Source organism: Tachyglossus aculeatus, chromosome 5 (genome assembly GCF_015852505.1).
Source record: "Tachyglossus aculeatus isolate mTacAcu1 chromosome 5, mTacAcu1.pri, whole genome shotgun sequence".
NCBI classification, from domain to species: Eukaryota; Metazoa; Chordata; class Mammalia; order Monotremata; family Tachyglossidae; genus Tachyglossus; species Tachyglossus aculeatus.
Window position 1 is genome coordinate 50,958,103 of NC_052070.1, and position 14,838 is coordinate 50,972,940.

Sequence of the window (14,838 nt, forward strand, 5' to 3'; positions counted from 1 at the left end):
ATACTAGTAATTGCAGCAGTGACATTTATTTATTCCCAAGTACTGTACTAAATGCTGGTGTTGCAGCATGGCCTAGTGGATAGAGCATGGGCTTGGGACTAAGAAAGACCTGGGTTCTAATCCTGGCTCCGCCCCTTATCTGCTGTGTGACCATGGGCAAGTCACTTCACTTCTCTGTGCCTCAGTTACCTCATCTATAAGAGAGATTAAGGCTGTGCGCCCATGTGGGACATGGACTGTGTCCAACCTGATTACCTTGTATCCACCCCAGTGCTTAGTACAGTGCCTGGCACAAAGTAAGTGCTTAACAAATACCATAAAAAAATACGCAACCACTGTGGCAGTGTGACCTAGTGGAAAGAGCTTGGGCTTGAGCATCAGAGGACCTGGAATCCAATCCCGGGTCTACCACTTGTTTGCTGTGTGACTTTAGAGAAGCAGCCTGGCTCAGTGGAAAGAGCACGGGCTTTGGAGTCACAGGTCGTGGGTTCGAATCCTGGCTCTGCCACATGCCTGCTGTGTGACCTTCGGCAAGTCACTTCACTTCTCTGAGCCTGTTACCTGATCTGTAAAATGGGGATTAGGACTGTGAGCCCTGCGTGGGACAACCTGATCACCTTGTATCCCCCCAGTGCTTAGAACAGTGCTTTGCACATAGTAAGTGCTTAACAAATGCCATTATTATTATTATTATTATTATTATTTGGACAAGTCACTTTTCTGTGCCTCAGTTCCCTCATCTGGAAAATGAGGATTCAGTAGTTGGAATTTGAGCTCCTTGAGGAACCTGATGATCTTGTATCACCCCAGCACTTAGTACAGTGCTTGGTACATAGCAAGTGATGAACAAATACCACAATTATTGCAATTATTATTGCAACAGAAGCCCAAGACACGTTCTCTGCTCCTAAGGAATTGGCTACTGGAGAAAGCAAAAGCAGTATGCCTAGTGGGAAGATTACAGGCCTGGGAACTGGAAGACCAGCATTCTAATCCCAGCTCTGCCACTTTTCTGCTGTGTGACCTTGGGCAAGTCACTTAACTTCTCTGTGCCTCAGTTTTATCATCTATAAAATGGAAATTAAACTTCTGTTCTCCCTCCCCCTTAGACTGTGAGCCCTCTTTGGGACAGGAACTGTGTCTGACCTAATGATCTTATTTTATATTACCTTACTTCAGCACTTGGTATCGTCCCTGGAACAAAGTGTCACAATTATTATGATCATAATAATAATAATTGTAATATTTGTTAAGCACTTACTATGTGCTAGGCACTAAGCACTGAGTTTGACACAAGCAAATCGGGCTGGAAACAGTCCCTGTCCCACATGGGGCTCACAGTCTCAATCCTCATTTTGCAGATGAGGTAACTTGAGCACAGAGAAGTTAAGTGACTTGCCCAAGGTCTCACAATAGACAAGTGGCAGGGCCAGGACTAGAACCCAGGTCCTCCTGACTCCCAGGCACACGCTCTATTTATTGAGCCATGTTATTATTATTATTAAAAAGGTAGGGGGAGGGTAAGACCAGAAAGAGGCGGGCAGAGAAAGGAGGAGTGGATCAAGAGGAGAAGGTGATTCACCTGGTAGAAGATGGCACAGACTGACTCTGCCAGTCTGGAGTGTGGAAACTAGTGATCAGGACTCTGGACCTCTAATTCTAGATGCCCCACTGACACTCACTGTGGCCTGGCCTGGGGCATCATTTCCTCTTTCAGGAATTCAGTTTGCTCATCGGTAAACCAGGGATTATCATCCCCTCTCACGAGAAGTGACTAGCAGAAGCTATTACAAGCGTTGTTGTGGTGGGGGTTGTTACTACAATAAGGGCTTTCTTGAGTGTCATTTGCTTCAGCACTTAGCTTCAGAGCAGTCAGTGTGCACTCGGCCAAGGCCCCACCTCCAGATGTGTCCTCCTCCAGTAGCCCCCACCACCCCTCTGGCTTTGGGTGGGGTGCACTAGGAACAGCTGAGCAGTGCCCCAAAGTAAAAGAAAGCATCTGTCCTGTCACACTTCTAGGGCTCTTGTGTTTGTACTCTTTCTCCCTATCTCTTCCTCTTCCCCCCATCTTTCTCTCTTTCCCCATCTGTTCCCCTCTCTCTCCCCAGCTCTTCCTCTCTCTGCATATTATCCTCTTTCCCCATCTCTTCCTCTCTCTCTCTTTCCCCATCTCTTCCGCTCTTTCCTCATCTCTTCCTCTCTCTTTCCCCATCTCTTGCTCTCTCACCCCATTTCTTCCTCTCTCTGTTTCTCCTACCCTATCTCTTCCTTTCCCCATCTCTTATACTCATTTCTTTCTCTCTCAACTATCTTTCTCTCTCTCTTTCCTCTGGGAAGCATTGTAGCCTAGTGGAAAGAGCTCAGGCCTGGTAGTCAGAGGACCTGGGTTCTAATCCTCCTTCTAGACTGTGAGCCTGTTGTTGGGTAGGGACCGTCTCTATATGTTGCCAACTTCTTCTAGACTGTGAGCCCACTGTTGGGTAGGGACTGTCTCTATATGTTGCCAACTTGTACTTCCCAAGCGCTTAGTACAGTGCTCTGCACACAGTAAGTGCTCAATAAATATGATTGAATGAATGAATGAATAATCCCAGCTCCACCACTTACCTGCATGATCTTGGGCAAGTGGCTTAAATTCTCTGTGCCTCAGTTCCCTCATCTGCAAAATGGGGATTCAATACCCGTTCTCCCTCCTACTTAGACTGTGAGCCCCACGTGGGACCTGATTGTCTTGTAGCTACCCCAGCATTTATTTCAGTGCTTGACACATAGTAAGCACTTAACAAATGCCACAATTACTGCTATTATTATTATTATTATTTGTCTTGTAGCTACCCCAGCATTTATTTCAGTGCTTGACACATAGTAAGCACTTAACAAATGCCACAATTACTGCTATTATTATTATTATTATTTCTCTCTCCATCTCATCCTCTCCCTTTCCCGGCTCCGCTACTTGTTTGCTGTGTGACCTGGGCCAAGCCACTTAACTTCTCTATGCCTCAGTTTCCTCATCTGTAAAATGGGGATTTAAACTGTGAGCCCCACGTGGGACAACCTGTTTACCCTATATCAACCCCAGCGCTTAGAGCAGCGCTTGGCACACAGTAAGCGCTTAACAAATACCATAATTATTATTATCTCTTCCTCTCTCTCTCTCTTTCTCCCCTCCACTCTTTCTGCGTTCTCTCCCTCCATCACTCTCTGTGCTTGTCCTTGACTCCCCTGGCCTCTCCTTGCCCACAGGGACCTCTGTCGAAAGGACCGTGACTGCACCTATTACTTCAGCGTGGATGCCGACGTGGCCCTGAAAAACCCAGAGACCCTGCGGCTCCTGATCGAACAGAACAAGTTAGTATCTGGAGACGGGGCCCACCCCATCGGGCAGAGGTTGGGGTGGGAGAATCAACCGAGGCAGCGCAGTCCAGGGGTCGTCCAGCTGGGAGTAGGACTCCTGAGTCCTAGTTCCTGCTTCACCGCCAAGTCAGGGTATCATCTGTCCTGAGCCACTTTCCTGGCTATGTTCCTCAATTTCCCTTTCTATGACCCCAGGATGATATTGCTGAGGTAACCTGCAACATGCACTAACCCGCACAAACCATTTACTAGTTTTTCTCCCTACTGGAAGGCCTCCAAATAGTAGTAATAGTATTTTTTAAACACTTATTTTGTGCAGATCTCTGTACTAAGCACTGGGAGAAAATACACAACTGGGAAGTCGATATGGACCCTGTCCCTTGTGGGGGAATGAAATCAACCTTCAGTAGTTTTCTGCCTGGCTTACATTGCTGCTTCCCCTGGGCAAGTGGACAAGTGGCTACTTCCAAGGCTATTAAGTGCGTTGAGATTCCTCAGGGGAAAGATCCACAAAGCCTGCTGCTGTCTTTGTCTCCAAGGGTAGGGTTAATAAACGACACACCAAAAATGGAATCCAAGAACTGCCTCTGAAGTCAGGGAGCTAGCAGGATGCAGAGGTCCTGGAATATTTAGAAAAGAGAAGATTAGAGAAGATTTAGATTAGAAAAGCATCCTGACCTAGTGGAAAGAGCACTGTACTGGAAGTCATGGCATCTGGGTTCTAATTCCTGCTCTGCCTCTTGTCTGCTGTGTGACCTTGGGAAGTCACTTAACTTCTCTGGGCCTCAGTTCCCTCATCTGTAAAATGGGGATTCAAAAACCCGTTCTCCCGCCTACTTAGACTGTGAGCCTGTGTGGGACTTGTATCTACCCCAGTGCTTAGTACAGTGCCTGGCACATAGTAAGCACTTAACGAATATTACCATCATTATTATTATTCTGAGAAGAAAGGTCCTGACTCCTACAGAAAACTGAGACCCTTACAGAATAACCAAAAGGGTACGAAGGATTTTGAAACCCCTTTCTTCTTCAGAAGTCCTTTGTTGCCCTTGTTTAACATTGATTCACATTAGCACAGGTTATTTTGGGGGTCTGGAACCTAACCCCCTCTAGGTCCAATGTAAGACCGGTCTCATCTTACAAATTGGTTGACCCGGCCTCTTCTCGGCATGTAGCCCGGAGCAGAGGGAGGGGCCACTGGACTTGGGCGACTTGTCCCTGGGAAGTCCCACGGAGCCAAAGGCCGTGGCGGGTTTCCTCTCCCCAGCTCCCTGTTGCCCTCTCTTTCCCCAGGGCCGTGATCGCTCCTATGATGAGCCGCCCTGGTAGGCTCTGGTCGAACTTCTGGGGGGCCTTGAGCGTGGATGGGTTCTACGCCCGCTCAGAGGACTACGTGGACATCGTTCAAGGACGGAGGGTGTGAGTATCTCGCAGACAGCTCCCTGGGAGCTGGATGGGAAAACCAAAGCAGCCTGAAGCAAAAAGAATGATCCCTATCACCAGTTCCCACCTGGTTCCCCCCCCCCCCCCAAGTCTTCCCCATCCCTAAACCCCTTCCTGGGATCGGAACCCTGTCATCCATCCTCCTTAACCCTGCCTTCTTGACACTCCCACAGTCCTCTAAGCACTGTCCTTTATGCCCCAAACACACAGAGGACCCCTCTGGAGACCTCCCTCTGTTTTCTGCAACTGATTGATCCTTCTGATGCAGCCTAGATGGGGGCAGAGTCAGCAAAGTCAAAGCTCTGAGATGGTAGGCAATTCCACAGCCCCCTGAATGTTTGACCACTCGCTGCCAGCTCTCTGTTGGCTGAACTGAAGAGAGAGCGAAACCTCTGTGGATAAACAAGCCATACATATTTGACCCTAAATGTGTGGGAGTCTTTCAGCTTGGTCCCAGGGTTGTCCAGTGGCCTGAGAATCTGGCTGTTCATTCATTCATTCAATCGGTCCTATTTGTTGAGGGTTTACAGTGTGCAGAGCACTGTACTAAGCGCTTGGGAGAGTACAGTATAACAGCTGGGGGTTCTTGGAGTCTACGTAGGGCTGGGGAAAGTGGCATGTCTCTGCTTTCCCTTCCGCCTTGGCACGTGACCTCGTCTTTCTTTTGCAGTGGAGTCTGGAACGTCCCCTACATCTCCAGTATATACCTAGTGAAGGGCAGCAGCCTGCGGTCCGATCTTCGGCAGGAAGACCTGTTCCGTAGCGGCAAGCTGGACCCAGACATGGCTTTCTGCTCCAATGTCCGGCAGCAGGTAGCCACAGCAGCCCCAGGATGGGACGTTTCACCCATTAGCACCAGAAGAGACCCCCGCATGCTCCACCTTGATTTAGAGCTTTGGGATTCACTCTCCACTTGGGCGGGACCAGCATGACGGAAAGAGCATGGGTTTGGGAGTCAGAGGTCATGGGTTCTAATTCCGGCTCCACCATTTATCAGCTGTGTGACTTTGGGCAAGTCACTTAACTTCTCTGGGCCTTAGTGACCTCATCTGTAAAATGGGGATTAAGTCTGTGAGCCCCACGTGGGACAACCTGATTACCTTATATCTACCCCAGCGCTTAGGACAGTGCTTGACACATAGTAAGTGCTTAACAAATACCATCAATATTATTATTTTGGGAGGGGTTCCAGGCCCTTGCTATCTAAAAAGGGCACAGAGGATGGCATGGAAATGATAAGGAGCGGTCTGACTTGGGCATTAAGCCTCACCCACCTCCGCTCTGCCCACAGGCATCCAGAACTGGGAGGTGGGTTGGGCGACATGAGTGAGCCCCTGGAACAGTTCTCTCCAAGAAGTTGGGTTGGCGTTCACTGCTATCTTGCTATCCCTTGCCTGGTGCACGGCTAGGGACCGGGCTTGGCCAAGGGCGACACGGTAAAGGGGAAGTAACCTGCTGCTTCTGGTCGGTCCTACAGGATGTCTTCATGTTTCTGACCAACCGGCAACCATTCGGACATCTCCTGTCCCTGGAGAGCTACCACACGACTCACCTTCACAATGACCTCTGGGAGGTGTTCAGCAACCCAGAGGTGCGCTGTCCCTGCCTGACAGAGCCCTGCCTGTTGGAGGACGCATGCCCACTGGGCGGGCAGTCTGTCGAGAAGGGGCCAACAGGTCCTTCTCAGCACCCCAGGGAACCCGGTGGATTGTAATGAGGAGAGTGGGCACTGGATGGTTCCTTGGGACTCCTTGCTTTCCAAGCAGCACTCTGCCCTCTGTCCCCCTGCACCCCTGTGGTCCTGACATTTCTGAAAGGGGCCTGCCCAGGGCAGGGGAGCACCCGATACTTTGGTGGGGGGAGGCAGGGAGGAGTCAGAGATCCTAGAGCATCCGTCCCCCAGGGGGGTAGGTTGGCCATTCTGCCTCCAAGCTGGAGGCTGAAGACTCTTCCCAAACCTGCTCTTCCCCAACTTTCTCACCCAGGACTGGAAGGAGAAATACATTCATGAGAACTACACGGCAGTTCTGAAGGGGAAGTTGGTAGAGACGGTAAGACATCTCCCCCAACCCCCACTTTCTCCGACGCAGGAATTCCAAAGGACGGGCAGTGACCCTTCAGCAAGAAGCAATAACCCGCCCGCCACCCCCCAACACACACACACACGCTCCAAGAGGAGTAGGACGAATGGACATCTGGTCTAGGGGGTCCCGGGGGCTGAAAGGAGCCCTGAGAGAGGCAGCAGGGGTGGAGCTGCTACAGCTGTGGCCCTGCTCCTCCCCTTCTCCAGGGTGCAACAGTCTGGAGGAGGGGAAGGAAGACAGACAGTACGGCCCTCCCCAAGTATCCTGTCTCCTTCCTCTTGTACTGTGGCCTTTGTGATAAAGGGCTTTTCCCCTTTCTTCATCCCATGATGGTCAGGGTTGTTCACAGCCTAGGTGGGGTGAATGGTAGAGAGGCCCCTGGGCATCGGGGAAGTGGGGAGAGAGAGAGCTTCTGCATAAAGGACAATCGACTGGTGGCGGACCAGGCGGAATAAAGTCCAGGCCAGTCCGGCTGTCCTCTTTCTGGCTGGTCAGTGGCTGAGCACCCGGGACTGGGTCAGCGAGCAGCTGTATGGGGAAGATGTGGCAAGAGCAAATGTGCCGAGGAAGGAATCCCAAGAGGTTTTCCACCTCAAACAGTGCTTGGCACATAGTAAGCGCTTAACAAATACCATAATTATTATTATAGCCCTAAAGCAGTTGATTTGACTTCCTGCTCTGGCCACACGCAAATCTCAGAAGGAAAAGGGGGCTGCCCCGGCATCAGAACGCCCCAGGGACTCATCAGTCAGGATGGCTTTCCAGCTCCAGCTGGGTTCAACGTGCAGGGCATCTTTGGTTTAGATTCCCAGCCGGGGTCTCCTCTCTCTTGTGTCGGTGGGGGGTCTCACCTTGGTTGGGCGTCTCTCTCGGGCTTTCAGACTATCCAGCTGGAAAGCTGAGCTGTTTACCCTCCTGTCTCCCCAGCCCTGTCCGGATGTATACTGGTTCCCCATATTCACAGAAGTTGCCTGCGACGAGCTGGTGGAGGAGATGGAGCATTTTGGCCAGTGGTCGGCTGGTGATAACAAAGTGAGGAAACTCCCTATGCCTTTCCACCTATTCCCTCCGGGCCCCAAGGGTGCTGAATGCAAATTGAAGGGAGCGTGGCCCAAGGGCAGGCAGTGACCTGGGGTGGGAGGCAGGAGAGGGGAGCACGGGTCACCCCACTGAGAAGCAGTTGTGGCCTAATGGAAAGAGCATGGGCGTGGGAGTCGGGACACCTGGGGTGTAATCCCAGCTCTTCCACTTTCTATTGGACGCCTTTGGGAAAATCACTTAACTTCTCCGTGCTTCAGCTTCCTCATCTGTAAAATGGAGATTAAAAACCTGTTCTCCCTCCCCTTTAGACTGTGCCCAGCTTGTATCTTCCCCACTGCTTATTACAGTGCTTGGCACATAGAAAGTGGTTAACAAATACTATTAGTAGTAGTAGTAGTAATAATAATAATAAATACCACTGTAAGTACCTGTTTGCCTTCCTACTTAGACTCTGAGCCCCACATGGGAAAGAGACTATCATTGTTATTATTATTAGAAAAGCAACTCTCCTCTGCTGGTCCCTGGAAAATAGGAGTGGACAGTCCTGTGTACCTCTGGCTGGGAAGAGAAGAGTGGTGAACATCATTCTCAAACAGGGCTTGGGGAAGGACAATCCAGGCCAACCAGAAGCAGCATTGTCTAATGGATAGAGCACGGGACTGAGAGGCAGGAGATCCTGGGTTCTAATCCCGGTTCCACTGCTTGTCTGCTGTGTGACCTTAGGCAAGTCGCTTCACTTCTGTGGGCCTCAGTGACCTCATCTGTACACTGGCGATTCAGACTGTGAGCCCTATTTGGGACATGGATTGTGTCCAACCTGATTAGCTTGTATCTACCCTTGTGCTTAGTACAGTGCTTAGCACATAGTAGGAGTTTAACAGATACCTTTAAAAAAAAACAGCTCATGAATCCAGCACTGGTTTGGGAATCTGAAGAGCTAGTGTCTGTTCCTAGTTCTGCCACTCACTCTCCGGAGCCGAAACTTTTTTAAAAATGGTATTTGTTAAGCACTTACCATGTGCCAGGTACATAATGGTGCTAAGCAGTGCTTAGGTACTTGTGCCAGGTACATAACAGTGCTAAGCACTGGGGTAGATAAAATGTAATCAGGTTGGACATAGTCCACATTCCACGTGGGGCTCATAGTCTTAATCCCCATTTTACAGGTGAGGTAACTGAGGCACAGAGAAGTTAAAGTGACTTGTCCAAAGGTCACACAGCAGATAAGTGGCAGAGTCGGGATTAGAACTCAGGTCCTTCCGACTCTAGGTCTGTGCTCTATCCAGTAGACAACGCTTTTTCTTAGATTTAAACACCGGGTAATCAAAGGATCTGAATAAGAAGGCCATGGTATGGGTAGAAATGAATGTCAGGGAACTCGCTTTGAAATCTGTGGAAGAACTGCAAGAGTCAATTCTCCGTTATCCGTGCTGAAAGAAGTTATACAGACCAGTCACAACAACAGAGGATATAAAATGGCAGGTGGAATTGGCTTCAGTTGGGCTATAGGAAGAGGCAGCCCCAGAACCAGGCTGAGTGTCCAGAGTAATAATAATAATAATAATAATAATAATAATAATAATAATAATAATAATATTTGTTAAGTGTTAAGTGCTCACTATGTACCAAACACTGTTCTAAGTGCTGGGGTTGATACAAGGTGATCAGGTTGCCCACGTGGGGCTCACAGTCTTAATCCCCATTTTACAGATGGGTAACTGAGGCCCAGAGAAGTTAAGTGACTTTCCCAAAGTCACACAGCTGACAAGTGGTGGAGCCAGGATTAGAACCCCTGACCTCTGAATCCCAAGCCCAGGCTCTTTCCACTGAGCCACGCTGCTTGGTCAGTGGAGCCTGGAGAGAGCCCCTGATATGGATTTGAGGGTGCCTCTGAGTGGAATTATTATTATATTAAGCTCTTATTATATGTCAAACACTGTACTAAGTACAGTGGGAGATACAAGTTAATCAGGTTGGACACTCCCTGTCCTACATGCAGCTCACAGTCTTAGGTAGGAGGAAATGACTTCAGACAGATGCAGCTCGTGGGAGATTCAAAACAAAGAAACGGTTAATTCACGCATGGATAACAGAGTTCACTGCATTACCAAATGTTTTTCACGCTCCATAGCACAGGCATGAATCATAAACTCAGGACGATTCATTGAGTGTCACGGAAGGGACTCTGGTTAACCTCCGTGTTGCTGGTTGGATTTCAGGACAGCCGACTTCAAGGTGGCTATGAAAATGTCCCAACCATCGATATCCACATGAACCAAATCACCTTCGAGAGAGAGTGGCACAAGTTCCTGGTGGAATACATCGCCCCTATCACCGAGAAACTCTACCCAGGATATTACACCAAGGTACCCGCGTCAGATACATCTCCCAAAGGGGATATTCTCCCAAAGCGTCCATTCTAGGGTGCAGGAGAACAAGCCAACAAGGGCACTCTTATTCTCTCAGCTGCAGCTTCCTTGTGGGAGTGTCCGGGAGCTGGGAGCCGACTGCCATCCAGTCCACCAGTTAATCAGTGGTGTTTGTTGAGCGCTTACTGGGTACAGAGCACTGTGCCAAACACTTGACACACATCAAAACACCCTTCACACAGGGGAGTCCATTCTAGGGTGTGGGAGATCCTGCTAACACCCAATTATCCCAGCCGCAACGTCCCTGTGGGAATGATCAGGAGCTGAGAGTGGGCTGGACTGTGGGGCTCCCATCCAGTCAGTCGATCAGTTGGTATTTATTGAGCACTTACTGTGGACAGAGCACTGTACTAAATGCTTGGGAGAGCACATTACAATAGAGTTTGGTGGACATGATCTCTGCCCTCAAGGAGCTATCATCCAGACTTCCTCAGAGAAGCAGCGTGGCTTAGAGGGAAGAGCACGGGCTTGGGAGTCAGAGGTCGTGGGTTCTAATCCCGGCTCCAGACTCTGCCACGTGTCTGATGTTTGACCTTGGGCAAATCACTTAACTTCTCTGAGCCTCAGTTACCTCATCTGTAAAATGGGGATGAAGGCTGTGAGCCCCACGTGGTATAACCTGATCACCTTGTATCCCCCAGCGCTTAGAACAGTGCTTTGCACATAGTAAGTGCTTAACAAATGCCATCATTATTATTATTTATTATTCTCTGCGTATTTGAGAAGCAGCGTGGCTCAGTGGAAAGAGCATGGGCTTTGGAGTCAGAGGTCATGGGTTCAAATCCCACCTCTGCCACTTGTCAGCTGTGGGACTTTGGGCAAGTCACTTCACTTCTCTGAGCCTCAGTTACCTCATCTGTAAAATGGGGATTAAGAGTGTGAGCCCCCCGTGGGACAACCTGATCACCTTGTAACCTCCCCAGTGCTTTGCACATAGTAAGCACTTAATAAATGCCATCATTATTATTATTATTTATTATTCTCCATGTTTTTAAATCCCCCTTGCTGTGTCCATCCCTCTGCCACTCTTCCTCCTCCCTCAACCAGACATTAGATAATTGGATCAACAGTTCAAGCATTATTAATATCTACTTGCCCTTGCTTCACTCATTGTTCTTCACTTTGGGCAAGTAAGCAGTGTACCATGTGCCAATATGCAGCCTTTGCACACAGCTGCTTTGAGGGGAGATGGAGACCCCAGAATCCTAGCCTTACACACCTGCCCTGAGAAGTATCTGTCATGCATTCTGCTTCTGCAACCAACCGGCTCCTATTGCTCCCTCCCTGCTCCCAGGCCCAGTTTGATCTGGCTTTTGTGGTCCGTTACAAGCCCGATGAGCAGCCCTCACTGATGCCTCACCATGACGCATCCACCTTCACCCTCAACATTGCCCTGAACCGGGTGGGGGTAGATTATGAGGTAAGTGGGGCCCTGGGGCCGGGATGGGGGCAAAAATAGCTGGCTGGGGAGAGGCATGTTCCCTCGACCTGGTCTTGTGCTCTCATTCCCAGTCTTTTCGGACCACCTGGCTCTCTCTAGGCCACAGAAAATCCCTCTCCCTCCGTGAGGACTAGCGCTGGCTCCAGATCACCAGTCCTACAGAGGCAGCATGGCGTAGCGGAAAGATCTTATCATCTCAGTTCTGCCATTGGCCCTCTGTGTGACCCTGGCCAAATCGTTTAACCTCTCTGTGCTGCATTACTGCACCTGTAAAATGGAGATATTTGTTCACCCTGCTTTTTAGATTGTGAGCCCCGTGTGGGTGGGACTGAGTCTGACCAGACTATTTTGTATCTTCCCGGGGACTTGGCACTTAGAAAACACATAATAAATTCCATAGTAATTATTAGGTCTGAGGTGCTGAGGCTCCAGTTCGAGTATCATAATCAGAAGGAGGGAAAAACGTCAAGGGCCTCCAATCCGCAGGTAACCCCCTAATCAGGCCAAAAATGAGACTGATTTCCCTGGAAAGGTGAAAGATCTGGGCCCTTGTGTTTGGTTTGTAAGCTCCCCAACAACAGGGTCTGGGGCTGACAGAATGGTACCCATTCTGGTTTTAAGTGAGGAGGATATCCTGGGAAGTTTGGAGTTGAGGCCTTTTCATCATCCCTTATCTCCTCCACACTTGTCAGAGTCAGAGAGATGAAGCTTCTCACCAAGACCCAGCATGGACCTCCCCCGGCTCCATGTCAGGCAATCAGTGGTATCGATCGAGAACTTACTGCATGCAGAACACTGTAGTCATTGAATCATATTTATTGAGTGCTTACTGTGTGCAGAGCACTGTACCAAGCGCTTGGGAGAGTACAATAGAAATAGAGTTGGTAGGCACATACCTTGCGCTCAAGAGGTTTACAGTGTGGTGGGAGGAAACAGACATTAATATAAGTACCAGATAGGGGAAAGGGCAGAGTATAGGGATATGTACATAAGTACTTTAGTACTGATGTCTGCTTCTAGTGAAATTCTTCCTTGCCTTCAGCCCGATTTCTATTAGTCCTGGCCTGATTTCTGTGGGGCTTTAGGCCTTTTGGGACTCTCTTGCATGGGGTGAGTGCATTTGGCAATTGGTTCATGGTGATAATTATTGAGCAGCTACTGAGTATACACTGGACTATGCTAATGGAGTGCACAACAGAAGCAAAAAACACGTTCTGTGCCCACACGGGGTTTACACTCAAATGAGATGAATTGTCCACATGCAGAGTTCCCGAGGCGTGGGGATGGTCACGTGTGTCTCCCTTCCCAGCCTGACAACTCCTTTCTGTACGTCACAGGGTGGCGGCTGCCGGTTTCTGCGCTACAACTGCTCTGTTAAAGCCCCGCGGAAGGGGTGGACCCTCATGCACCCAGGACGCCTGACGCATTACCACGAGGGACTCCCAACCACCAAAGGGACTCGCTACATAGCCGTGTCCTTCCTTGACCCTTAGGAGCTGCCCCCGGTCACCGAGAACTTTTCCCCGACACGACTTTCCATTGACCACCACATGGACGCGGAGAATCCCCGGAAACCTGTGTCGACCTCGGCCGACCCACCGGGCTCTTGACTTGGTCCCATTTCTGTGCGACAGCTGGAGCAGACCCAGCCGCCCACCACCACCACCGCAGGCCGGTGCTACAAGCTTATGCTGGAGCTTGAAGGGTGTTTTACGTGAACGTGCTTCTTGTGAGGCTTTTCTCCTGCTGGCTTCAGGATGGTGTTGGGGGGGAGGGCGCCGTATGCTTCAACTGCTTTAAGAAGGACCAGAATCCCATCTTCCAGAAATTCTTCTCAGCCTTAAGCCAACCGAGACCCTTTGACACAGCTGTGGATGTTATAGGCCAATTGCCCCATCGGCCACATCCGGCATCTGTATCCGGACCCAGAGAATCACCCTGGGGTTAGGGGGAGAAGTCGCCAAGCCCGTACTAGGGTGAAAGAGCCTCAGAGGCAACGCCACCGCACCTGCCTGGCAGGCCATCATTCAGACAAAATTAGTAGATACAACTCTGGAGCCAAATCACATTAACCTACTTGCACCCTCAAGTTGAAGGGCCTTGGGAGCCTAGTGAGGTTTGAGAAGATTCCAGAGAAACTATTTGTGCGAGACAGATCCACATATTGGTTATTTTGCCTCTACCAAGGGAGATGTATCAACGATATTCGCTCTCACACTCAATCTTGTTACTTCACCAGGTCATTCACTGGCAATTCACCCAAGATGTGCGGTTTCAATTAGGAAGTTTTACATTAAAACTTTAAAAAAAACAATCCAGGGTGTGTTTGTGTGTGTGAGTGGATGTGCGTGTCTCTGGAGTTTTTCACGTTGGGGTTTGGAAAAGGTCCTCACTCTGTAGTTCACAGACCTTGCCTGGAAGAAACTGGGCCAGATTCCATTAGGGGGAGGGGAAGTGTAATGCATCACCCTGATAATGACATTTTTGTGCCTTCATTTGCTCTTTATTTCCCTCAATATCTTGAATATATGGTCTCTTTCTCCTGAATAGTTGGAGCACTTAACTTCAGAGTGATAAAAATAGAGATTTCCCACTGACAGCCACATTACACCGGATGGAGTCGCTTTTTCTTGGATTCCCCTAAGTAGCTCATGTGTCTCTTCAAGCTCTTCCCCTCTCTCCCAGCTCCTATCACTTGCCGAGGCCACTGTTCAAGGCCCAAAATAGCCCAGCTGGTGTCCTGGAGGGGGGCCTGGCTATGGAGGGATGAACTTTGATCTGGTTTACTAGAACTTTAGTCTTGTCCACTGAGGGGTTAGTGAAGGAGTTAGGGCATAAATACAGGGGTCTAAATCCCAGTCCAGTGTTCTTCCCACAAGACCCCATTGCCTCTCCAGAAAAACAAACAAACAAAAACCCAGCTTGACCAATGAGAAGTTTATCAGGTGTAGAAATACAGAATCCTCATCAGGGTGGGAGAGGATATTAACCGAGAATGTCTATTCTGGAGCCAGAGCTCAGAGTCAAACCAGCCATACAGGGG

General features: G+C 49.5%; 1 protein-coding gene across 1 annotated transcript in view; it reads left to right on the forward strand.

Annotated features, from left to right (window-relative positions):
- PLOD1 (procollagen-lysine,2-oxoglutarate 5-dioxygenase 1) overlaps window positions 1-14,100 on the forward strand; it is a 53,577-nt gene extending 39,477 nt beyond the window's left edge. The window contains exons 11-19 of the mRNA XM_038746362.1: window positions 3,247-3,351; window positions 4,651-4,776; window positions 5,471-5,612; window positions 6,278-6,391; window positions 6,786-6,851; window positions 7,812-7,916; window positions 10,145-10,291; window positions 11,649-11,774; window positions 13,133-14,100. Of these exons, the coding sequence (XP_038602290.1) occupies window positions 3,247-3,351; window positions 4,651-4,776; window positions 5,471-5,612; window positions 6,278-6,391; window positions 6,786-6,851; window positions 7,812-7,916; window positions 10,145-10,291; window positions 11,649-11,774; window positions 13,133-13,288 (1,087 nt within the window). The 3' untranslated portion in view covers window positions 13,289-14,100. The remainder of the gene's footprint in view (window positions 1-3,246; window positions 3,352-4,650; window positions 4,777-5,470; window positions 5,613-6,277; window positions 6,392-6,785; window positions 6,852-7,811; window positions 7,917-10,144; window positions 10,292-11,648; window positions 11,775-13,132) is intronic.
- Window positions 14,101-14,838: the final 738 nt, after the last annotated feature.